General features: G+C 37.4%; 1 protein-coding gene across 1 annotated transcript in view; it reads left to right on the top strand.

Moving 5' to 3' along the window:
- Positions 1–12143, top strand: part of EYS (eyes shut homolog (Drosophila)) — a 2114515-nt gene that overhangs the window by 1534467 nt on the left and 567905 nt on the right. Inside the window, exon 29 of the mRNA XM_025382342.1 lies at positions 698–810. Within this exon, the coding sequence (XP_025238127.1) occupies positions 698–810 (113 nt within the window). The remainder of the gene's footprint in view (positions 1–697; positions 811–12143) is intronic.

Here is a 12143-nt window from a genome sequence, read left to right as displayed (position 1 = left end):
GGGTAATAAAAATAATAACTCTAGTGAAGCAAATTAACATCCATTATCATACAGTTACCCATTTTTCATGTGTGTGTAGCAAGAGCAGCTAAAATCTATTCATTCACCGAAAGTCCCAAATACAATGCAGTATTTTTAACTATAGTCCTCATGTTATACATTAGGTCTGTAGATTTGTTTATCTAAATATCTGATGCTTTTTATTTCTTGATCTAAATCTGCACATTTTCTCCCCACCCACAGCCTCCGATCTTGGCTTTATAACCACAGTTTTATTCTCTATTTCTGTGTGTTTGAGTTCATTTTTTAGAGTCTACCTATAAGTGAGATAATTACATTTGTTTGTGTCTAACTTATTTCACTTAGCATAATATCTTTCAGTTTCATCCAGGTTGTAACAAATGGCAGGATTTCCGTCTTTTATAAGGTTGAATAACATTGTGTTTGTGTGTACACAAACATAATTTCTTTATAATTTTGCCCATGTTCATTGCAGCATTATTCATAATAGCCAAGATATGGAAAAATCTTATTACTTTTTGGATTGATATTTATGAAATATTTGAATTACTGTACTATAAATATGTTGAATAAATCAAATCAGCCTCCAAATCCAATTGCAACCCTGACCAGTTTGAAGCAAGAATAATATATTCAAGAAAATCATATAAATTCTCTCTATTCCTCTCTCTTTCAGATGCCTGTACCAGTCAAGAATTTTACTGGCTGCATAGAAGTTATAGAAATAAATAACTGGAGATCTTTCATTCCATCCAAGGCAGTGAGAAACTATCACATTAACAATTGCAGGTAAAATAGCAGTAGTTATTTTTCAAATAATCTGTTCAAATAACCATACCTAAAGGTATCATTTCCAATTGAAATAATCTAATCCAGGCTGAAGTATATTTCATTCCTTTTGTTTTTGCTTCACATTCCTACATTCTACTTCACTGTCTTACAGATTGAATTTTCAAGCTATATCCCAATTAAGATGGACCATTACTTTAAAGGGTATCTGTTTTGTGCTATATAAAATATACCATCCAACGAATAATCAGTCACAATCAGAAAACATCCTTTATCATAGTTTAAAAATGAAGCATGTTGACAAGCATGCCTGTGTTATATTGTGTGGAGTGCTAAAATACATCCTTTCTCCAAATTATCACTCTTAAAAAATTGTCTTGTTCTTCAGTTTCCATTATTGGAGATGCATTTCTTTCAGACTCTGCTTCTGGCTACCGAAATCTCCAAACACGGCTTTTAATTGGGTGAACTAAAGAGATAGCACAAAGAAAATATTAGCCATTCATGCATTGGTAAGAAGTAGTTAAAATTTTGTTTCTTCCCTGATATTGTTGAGAGGGAACTCAGACAATTAAAATGACCCTTTATAAAAGGGGTTATTTTGGGAGTATTATGGTAAATTGGAAAAGGAGATGTAAGATATCATGGTGAGGCAGGTTATTTGATCACAGGACAGCATAAAAGCTCACATCTTAATCAGTGTAAGGTCGTTCCTCATGGAAGCCCAGAGAAGCTCTAGCCATCTGGATTTTTGAACACTCTTTTCCTTTAGAAGCCCTGTGGGATGATTTGAGCCTCACAGTTTTGTTTCGCATTTCCCTAATTATTAATGTTATTCAGCATCTTTTCATGTGTATATTGGATATTTGTGTATCTTCTCTTTTTTCATATATATATATTGGATATTTGTATACCTTCTCTTGAGACATTTCTATTTGATTTTTTGTCCATTTTTGAATTGGATTGTTTCTTTGTGTTTAGTCTTAGGAGTTATCTATATAATCTGATTATTAATCTCTTATCAGATATATGATTTGCAAATCTTTTCTTCCATTCTGAGTTGTCTTTTTACTCTGTTAACAACATCTTTTGATGCACAATTTTTTTTAGTAATGTCTGTTTTTTCTTTTATTGCCCATGCATTTGGTGTCATATCGATATCTAAGAAATAACTGCCAAATTCTATGTTGTGAGCCTTTTCGCCTATGTTTTCTACTGAAAGCTTTAAATTTTAGCTTTTTAATCCATTTTTAGTTAATTATTGTATATGGTGTTAGGTAAAGGTCTAACTATTGTCGGGCACGGTGGCTCAAGCCTGTAATCCCAGCACTTTGGGAGGCTGAGGCGGGCGGATCACAAGGTCAGGAGATCGAGACCATCCTGGCTAACACGGTGAAACCCCGTCTCTACTAAAAAATACAAAAAACTAGCCGGGCGAGGTGGCGGGCGCCTGTGGTCCCAGCTACTCCGGAGGCTGAGGCAGGAGAATGGCGTAAACCCGGGAGGCGGAGCTTGCAGTGAGCTGAGATCCGGCCACTGCACTCCAGCCTGGGCGACAGAGCCAGACTCAGTCTCAAAAAAAAAAAAAAAAAGGTCTAACTATTTGGGTCATTCTGTTGTATGTGGATATCCAGTTTCTTCAACACCCTATGTTCACAAGCATTTCTACACACTAGGCATGAGCAATCTGAAAAAGTAATTACAAAATCTATTTTATTTACAATATCATCAACTAAGTTCAGTTGAGTCTTCTTTTTATTTTACTTAATACATCTAACTAAAGATTTGTCAATGTTGTTGAATTTTTCAAACAACCAACTTTGTTTTCATGAATGTCCTCTCTAATTTGGGTTTAGATTGTTCTTTCTTCTTTTTTTAGCTTATTAAGTTGTAGTTAACTTATTGAATTTGAGATTTCTTTTTTTTTTTTTTTTTTTTTTTGAGACAGAGTCTCGCTCTGTCGCCCAGGCTGGAGTGCAGTGGCCAGATCTCAGCTCACTGCAAGCTCCACCTCCCGGGTTTACGACATTCTCCTGCCTCAGCCTCCCGAGTAGCTGGGACTACAGGCGCCCGCCACCTCGCCCGGCTAAGTTTTCGTATTTTTTAGTAGAGACGGGGTTTCACCGTGTCAGCCAGGATGGTCTCGATCTCCTGACCTCGTGATCCGCCCGTCTCAGCCTCCCAAAGTGCTGGGATTACAGGCTTGAGCCACCGCGCCCGGCCTGAGATTTCTTATTTTTTAATGTAAGCATTTATGGCTATGAATTTCCCCCTCAGCACTGCTTTCACTGCATCTCGTACATTTTGGTGTGTGTTGTATTTTCATTTTTATTTGTCTCTAAGTATTTTTCTACTTTCCATTATAATTTATTCCTTGATCCTTTGGTTGTTAAAAAGAGTGTTGTTTCCACAGATTTATAAATTTTCTGGTTTTAGTTCTGTTATTGATTTTCAACTTTAACCATTGTGATCAGAAAAGACAATTTATATGACATACGTCCTTCCTCTATTGAGATTTAATTTGTGGCCTAACATATAGTCTATCCTGGAAAATGTCCCACATGCTTTTAAGAATGTGCATGCAATTGTTGTTGCATAGTATGTTCTGTGTATGTCTGTTAGATCTAGTTGGTTTATTGTATTAAGTCCTCTGTTTCCTTAATTATCTTTTACATGGTGACCCTATTAATTATTGAGAGTGGCCATTGAATTCTCCACTATTATTGTAGAATTGTCTATTTCTCCCTTAAATTCTGTCTTTTTAGCTTCATATATTTTGATAATCTGTAATCAGTTTCATAAGTGTTTATACACTGGGTCTGTCCTACAGACGCTGACCCAGTGACAGATGAAAGACGTACACAGACACAGATATTTTGCTTGTCAGTGTGGCTAAAGGGCTCTACTGCCAGAGTCTGCAGCACTGTGAAGTTTGCATTTATTTAGTACAGATTAAATGACAAAGGTCTCAAGTAAATGCCACTAGAGGGTAATTAATTTTGCTGAACCCCTGAGTAGAGAGCAATCATGCACCCTTGATGATCAAAGGTTGGTCTTAGGACCACATGAGTAAACAAGCCATTTAGATAAACTCCCTCATTTGTATGTACTTTAAGCTATTAACTCAAGGTAAGAGGATTAGTCTGCCTTCAGCCATAACCCTATCCTGAAGCTTTTGCAAAACCTACCGATCTTCCAAGAAGGTTTGTGTCTATTTTACAATTTTTCCCACCACCCTGACTGAACTCTTATATTTCCCCCTTTTCTGTTATTTTGCATCAGGCTTTGTTGATTGAAGAGTACAGATGTGTGCAGCAACAGGTCAGGCATGCTGGACACTGCTCGTATTCTGGCTTTGAATCCTAGAATTAGTAAATAACATAAGACAAACATGAGTATAATTAGCAACAGTCTTTTCCAATCCCTATGGAATTTAGTTCCATGTGTACTGTTACTAAGGAACCCCACTGGGTGTGTGATAATCTCTCTTAGCCAAGCAGTCACACTGTTAGAAGCTGGGAAGTGGGTGTTTGAGTGTAGCAGGTACCACATGCAGGCAGAGTGAGAGAACTTAAAAAAGGTTAATAAAGCATAGCAAGGAACACATTATCTGGAGTGAATGATGTGTGTGTCTGGAGCAGGATTTGTTCAGCCTCTTGTCTTTTTCAGCATCCCCCAGGTAATGTCTGGGGCTGCGGGTCCTATAGGATCCTTTTCTTCATTTCTGGTACCAGGTTGGGTCTAGTCATGGTATAGTTTGATGTGTCATGCTGGAATCCAAAGAGGACCTGAGGGGGTGTGAACACAATCATATCCTCTTCCCCATGTTAGCAGTTAATTTGTACCACACCATTCATTACTGTTTACCTCTTTCCATAAAATTGCAGGGTTTATGTCTTGAGAGGTTTTAGCAAAGTGCTTTTCCACAGCTGATTGAAATTTATCTAAATTTTAAAAATTAGGGGTAAATAAGGCTTGTGCTAGTAGTGTTGCAGGGTCCTTACTCATACTCCCCCTTTTTTGAGCATATTTTTAAGGGTGGAGTGGGCACGTTCTATTATGGCCTGTCATTGGCGGTTATATGAGATGCTTGTGGAATGTTGGGTATTCCATGTGTGACAAAATTGTTGAAATTGTGAGCTGGCATAAGTGGACCATTATCAGTTTTAATTTTGTGGGTTGTCCCATAAATGCAAAAGTTAAATGAAGTTGTTTAGTGACATATCGGGTGGACTCTCCAGGAAGAGCGTGTGCACTAATTAGATGAGTGTTGTTATCAATGGACACATGTACATATCTAAGTTTTCCAAATTTAGGGATGTAACATCTGTTTGCCATAACTGCCATAGTCCTAGAGGACTAGAACCCTCTAGGGTTAACACCTGTTGAAAGAGGGGATATGCCTGTGAGCTGGCAATCTGGGCATTGCAGAATAATTTGTTTAGCTTGTCTCTGGGTAGGTTGAAATTGCTTAGTTAAGTTTATCCAGTTTTGGTGGAAGAACTGATGTGATTGGGTGTCTTAGTCAAGCAGTGATGTCATAACCTGAAGGTCTGCTTGATCATTGCCATAAGCCAATGGGCCAGGCGGTGAGCTGTGGGCTCGAATGTGTGTAATAAAAATAAGATGTGTATGTTGATTTAGCAATTGCTGAAGTCAAAAAGTACCCACAGGGTGAGCTTTTGAGTGGACTTAATTATGGCTGTCTCAAGGTTCTGCAGTAAATAAACAGAGTAAGCAGAGTCACTAACATTATTGATGGGTTGAGTGGAAAATGCCTCCAAAGCCAATATTGAGGTCCCAACCTCAGCTTTTTGAGTGCTAGTAAACCCAGAACGAGGAGGAAATTATGTAGTCTCCACCAAATGGCCATTTTTCCATGTTTACCAGAACCATCAGTAAATAGTGTTAAAGCGTTAGGTACAGGGGAGTGAACTATTTTTGCAGGTAACATCACAGAAGTACGAGATAAGAACTGAAGGAGTTTATCAACAGGAAGGGCATGGTCTATATGGCCTGTATAATCAGAGAGGGCTATTTGCAAATTGATAGATAATGGCAATACTGCTTCAAATTGCTTTCTACTTAAAGAAATCCTGATGATATCAGGATCATAACCTAGCAATTGATTGCATTGTCTGCAACCTGAATTTACAAATTTACTGATTATAGGGAAAGAGTGTTTTAGTCCCAGTATGTGAGCAAAAAACCCATTCTAGAAAGAATAGTACTGGGGCCATCTGTCCTATTAACCCTGTAGGGGAGTGTTTAGTGGGAAAAATAAACAATTGAATTGAATAGCCTGGGTCTATGTAATCTAGTTGCCTGTGAGAAATGGCTTGTTCGGTTTCCTTGATTATCCTTTTTGCTGCAGGAGTTAAATACCTGGGAGAATCCAGGGCTCAGTTGCCCTTTAAGATAGAAAACAGGTATTGAAACTTATCAGTAGGTATGTCCAAGGTGGGCTGAAGCCAGTTAATATCACTTAGTAATTCCTGATAATCATTTAAGTAATCATTTGAGGTATGTAAGTTGCTAGTACATTTTGAGGTCTTACCAGGGAGTTAGTATGTACCCAAGATATTTCCAAGAAGAAGACATCTGTACTTTTTCAGGTGCAATCATTAAATCTCTTAAATGTGTATTCCTTATGACAGAGTTACTAGCTTTAAAAGTATTGGCTCCATTGGGGCTGCTAGTAAAATATCATCCATAAAATGAATAACCTTGCAATCAGAAAATTCTTTTCTACTACGGAGCAAAGCTTGATTTACATGAAACTGACACATGGTAGGACTGTTTAGCATCCCTTGAGGAAGCGGTTTTTAATGAAATCAGCAAGCTGTCTTTTCATTATTGATAGCTGGTATTGTAAACACAAATCTTTCTCTGTCCTATTCTGCTAGTGGAATGGTATAAAAGCAGTCAATAACAATTGTAAGTCAATCTTGAGGAATCATTGCGTGGAGGGAAGGCCATGTTGAAGGGGCCCTGTAAGTTGCAAATTAGCATTAATAGCATATAGATCATGTAAAACCTTCATTTACCGGATTTTTTGGGAATGACAAAAATGGGTGAATTCCAGGGGCTGTGTGATGGTTCTGTATGGCTGGCTTTTAATTGCTCCTCAACTAATTAATGGGCTCTTTTTAATTTCTCTCCCTTTGGCGGTTACTGTTTTACTTAAATTGGATTTGGAGAGAGTCACGTTAGGAGTAAGGGAGAAATAACAACAGTGGCCATTATCAGAAAGAGGTCTTTTAAATTCTTCAATTTTACTTGTATCTTAGAAGATAATTATAATCTGGGATGTCTCTTATATACAAGAAACACATGAAATTTTGCCATGGGTCACTCGTGGAGCCGGAGGGCAGCAGTGCGAATCCCAGGGAGGCAGCAGTGTTGCACTTGCCTAGGCGCTGCTTTTTGACTATGTCGCTTCTGCCCCCTGCCAGCCTGGGGTGTCACAAGCTTCCCCGCCACCAAGCTTTTTCTTCCACCCATTGTCAGCTTGGCCACATGGCTCTGGCCTCTAATGCCTTTTCTTAAATTTTTATAAACATTAAAAGAAATGGGTTTATATACCCAATTGCCTTGTTGATCTTGCATTACTGGGCAGGCTCAGAACTCCCCTTCTAATGCCGCTTGCCTAAGACAGGGTCCCATGACTGTAGCACATTCCTTTGTCTTTTTTCCAATTTATTAGAGGAGGGGACTCAAGCAAACCTCCATTTCCTCTTTGTTATTTTGGCCTGGTGACAGCACATCTGAGGGACAAGGAGATGGTAAGGTAGGTGTCAGTTCTTCCTCCTTTCCCTTTTTAGGCTCTTCTGTGTATAATGGGACCAGAGCCAACCTCACCAAAGCTCATAGTGTTAGAGATGATACTGGGACCCATTGCCCATGATGTTGTTTCCAATTTCTCCCCACTTGTTCCCAGAGCTCTATGTCTAGCATACCTCCTTCTGAGAACCATGGGTTATGGAATACAATAGTTTGCATTAGTTCCCTTAACAGAGCCTGTGAAACTGAGGCTCCACTAGCTTTAAGCAGCTCTTTCAATACTTTTATATACTGTTTCTGTTGAGCTGATAACTGTTGTCCCATGATGAAGCCCTAGCCTGAACATTACCCCGGAACTTGGAAATCCCGAGCGGGCACCAATGACTTACTGACTCACTGACTGCGCAGTCCTTTTCACCTTCATTTTCGAGGGTTCCGTCACAATCACCATTCCATTGCAGCATTCCTCACATGAGGCACCACATGCTGGGGTCTGACCCACAGACCCAGGTTGCACAACGTATGAATAATGTACTCAGACACTGATATTCAGTGAAAGAGAAGGCCAGGGGCCAGGCCGATCACAGAGTTGTGACAGCCGTGCGTGCCCTGACTAGCTGTCTCTACAAGCATTTATTGAGCACAGATTTAAATGACAAAGCCTTTGAGTTAACACAACTGTGGATAATTAATCTGGTCACCCTCACCCGGAGAGATCAGTTCTGCCCACGAATGATCAAAGGTTGGTCTTAGGACCACATGAGTAAACAAGCCATTTAGATAAACTCCCTTACATTCCTTTGTACCTACTTTAAGCTATTAACTCAAGGTAAGAGTATTAGGCTGCCTTCAGTCATAACACTATCCTTAGGCTTTTGCAAAACCTTCTAGTCTTCCAAGAAGATTTGTGTCTATTTTACAATTTTTCCCACCACCCTGACTGAACTCCTACATTTATATATCTTCTTGCTGTATTGAGTCATTTGTTAACATATAATGTCCTTCTTTGGTGTTAACTTTTTTTTATTTTAAAGTCTATTTTGTCTGATATTAAGCTAGCAACCCCAACTCTCTTTTGGTTACTATTTGCATATAATCTTTTTTTATCATCCTTTCAGTTTTAATCTATTTAAATTTGTGTTTTTAGATCTAAAGTAAATCTTTGGTATAGAGCATATAGTTGAATCAAGTGTTTTTATCCATTCTGCAGGTTTCTGTTTTTTGATTCAAGAGTACAAACATTTATAATTAAAATAATTGCTAAGAAGGGATTTACTTCTGCTATTTTGTGATTTGTTTTCCTTATTCTTTATAGTTTTTGCCTCTCATTTTTTACATTACTGTCTTTTCATGTTTAGTTTATCTTTTATAGTGAAGTATTTAAATTTTTTTTCTAATTTTATTTTGTATACATTCTATAGCTATTTTCTTTGTGGTTACCATGCAATTAACAGCCTAACGTCATTAACACTCTAAATTGAGTTTATAACAAACAAAACTCTACTCTTTTAACAGCTCTGTTCCCACTCCTTTTGGTTGTTGATGGCACAAAATTACATCTTTATACATTGTGTGGCCCCCCAAAACTAGTAATTTTTGAAATGTGTCTTTTAAATTATTTAGTAAACAAAATATAAAGTTATAAACCAAAGTTAAACATTAGCTTTTAGAATAATTTTAATGCATTAATCTCCTTCTAATTATTAGAAATTATTATAAAACAAAAAGTGCATTATAAGCCATTTAGCTTTGATAATTGCCTATGACTTTACTCTTATTTCTTCATTCGACATACAGTTACTGTCTAGGGTCTTTCATTTCACACTGCAGGATTCCCCTTGAGCATTTCTAACAAGAAAGGTCCAGTGGTAACAAACTTTCTTAGCTTTTGTTTATCTGGGAATATCTTAATTTCTACTTTTTTTTTTTTTTTTTTTTTTTTTAAATTGAGACATTCTTGCTCTGTCACCAAGGCTGGAGTGCAGTGGCACTATCTTGGCTCACTGCAACCTCTGCCTCCTGGGTTCAAGTGACTCCACTGCCTCAGCATCTTGAGTAGTTGGGATTACAGGCACACACAACACCTGGCTAATTTTTGTATTTTTAGTAGAGATGGTGTTTCACAATGTTGGCCAAGCTAGTCTCAAACTTCTGACCTAAGGTGATACACCTGCCTCGGCCTCCCAAAGTGCTGGAATTACAGGCATGAACCATTGCACCTAGCTCTTCCTAACTTCTGAAGGACTCTTTTATCAAATGTAGAATTCTTGCTTTACAGGGTTGTTTTCTTTCAGCATTTTGAATATTTTAAACTTTTACTTTCTAGCCTACAAAATTATTGATGAGAAATCTAATCTTATTGAGAATCCTTGTATGTGAAAAGTAATTTTCTTTTGCTGCTTTTAAGAGTTTCACTTCATTTTTAGCTTTCAAAAGTCTGATTTTAATATGTATCCATGTAGCTCTGAGTTTGTTTTATATGGAGTTTCTTAAAGACTTCTCAAGTCTTTTATAAACCCTTTCCTGGGCATGGATGGCCATTTTTAAAATTTCCTCATATATGCAGTTATTTTTGAATGTTCTAATCTTTAGTGGTTAGCTTCCAAAAGTGTGAAAAGAGACAAACAGTGAGGAGAAAAATAGTTCAAGGTGGTGGGGAGTAACAACAATGCGGGGGAAGTGTGACAATGACCACTATCTGTTTCACTGATCAGCTATATTATCAGAAGCAGTAATCAGTGATCAAAGCACAGATGTCTAATATGTGGAGAGCAGGATCCTTTCTGTCCACATGGCCCTCACAAGCTGTGTGCAGACTGCACCAGAAACATGCACACACCTGCCTGCCACATGACTAAGAAGTGGGGCGTGGGTGCATGCTACTGTTTTAAGAGCTGAAACTGACCAAAATTAATCACAATTTAATTTAGAAGCCTTCACCTGGAAAGTTGTAAACCTTCAATAGACTTCACTATTTCAAAATAGTTACATCAAAAATATTCTGGGCCAGGCATGGTGACTCACGCCTGTAATCCCAGCACTTTGGGAGGCCCAGGCAGTTGGATCATGAGGTCAGGAGTTCAAGACCAGTCTGGCCAACATGGTGAAACCCCATCTCTACTAAAAATACAAAAATTAGCCTGGCGTGGTTGCATACACCTGTAGTCCCAGCTACTTGGGAGGCTGAAGCAGGAGAATTGTTTGAACCCAAGAGGCAGAGGGTGCAGTGAGCCAAGATCACGCCACTGCACTCTAGCCTGGGCAACAGAGTGAGACTCCATCTCAAAAAATTATATATATATAATTTTTTTTTTGAGATGGAGTGCCAGTACAATTGTTGTCTAGGTAGGGAGATAGATTTCTTGTGATTCCTACTCTGCCTTATTTCCTTTATTAATTCTTATAAAATGACAAATTCATTATGCATTAAATGAATAATATAACATAGCATGTTTTATGCAAGACAGTTTTACTTTACCAAAACAAGTAAAAATAATGATAAGAGTGGCACTATATTATGTATCAGCAAACATATTTAATACCTGCCTTAATACAGCTAGATCCTCATAGGTGCTTCTGCATTCAATCTGTCTTATAAGTATTTTGCTGAAGTAGTTGGAAAAATTTGGGCCTCCCAACACATATATATTTTGAAAAGATAAAAGAGTTTTAATAGACTTTTCAAATAATTGAGTACCCCTCTTTGCTATTATGCCAAAATTGATAACTAATAAATTGTTAAAGGTGAGTTGAAAAGTAGAATGTAAAGCCCAATCAATGGGCATTTTATATTCAATTAAATTAACATTCATTGCTCTATCTTGCATTTTGAATGGATCTTTTACTCATGCACAATTTTTTGTTGCCAAAATATTGGTCTCTTGAGTTATTCAGCTCTACCAAATGTCAACATATATCTTTGTAAAATATTTAAAAATAATATTTGTTAATATCCCCTACAATCTCACCAGAAAAGATTTTAAGTATTGTATAGCTGTCATTCTGACCATGGTAGATGACTTGCCCACAATTCTGAAATATGCTTGAAAGTTCAAATTTTAACATTGGCAACAAATGCTGTTAGCTGTTTTCTTCGGAGTGGCAGCCCCATTTTCTTTTTGAGAAAATGTCTACCCAGTACCCAAGAATGCATAATCATAGCTTAAAATTTAGTTGTTCTTTCATGTAAAACTGTGTTCCACAAAAATTAGCAGCTAGTTGGTCTTACACATCAAAAATGACTCATGTTTCTCCTTGAGGCCATCATCTTACTCCAGTGTACAGCAGAAATACTTTATGCATACCCCCTTTTCTTCATACACATTATTAAAAATGTGTATAATTCATAACTTATATTTGAATAAAGTTAATGTTACCACTGTTTCAAGTACAATCATCTAAAATTTTTTAATTAAAATGATAATACTATATCTAGTACAGTTGGTGCCACTATTTGTATCATACTAAGCCATCAGTAGTTTTATTCACTATTACCTTTGCCTATCAGTGCAAATATAAACACAGTGAAAAAGTCTAACAACATTTAAATA

The sequence above is a fragment of the Theropithecus gelada genome, chromosome 4 (genome assembly GCF_003255815.1).
Source record: "Theropithecus gelada isolate Dixy chromosome 4, Tgel_1.0, whole genome shotgun sequence".
NCBI lineage: Eukaryota > Metazoa > Chordata > Mammalia > Primates > Cercopithecidae > Theropithecus > Theropithecus gelada.
Note: the sequence above shows the minus strand (reverse complement) of the source record. Positions and strands in the feature narration are given on the sequence as shown.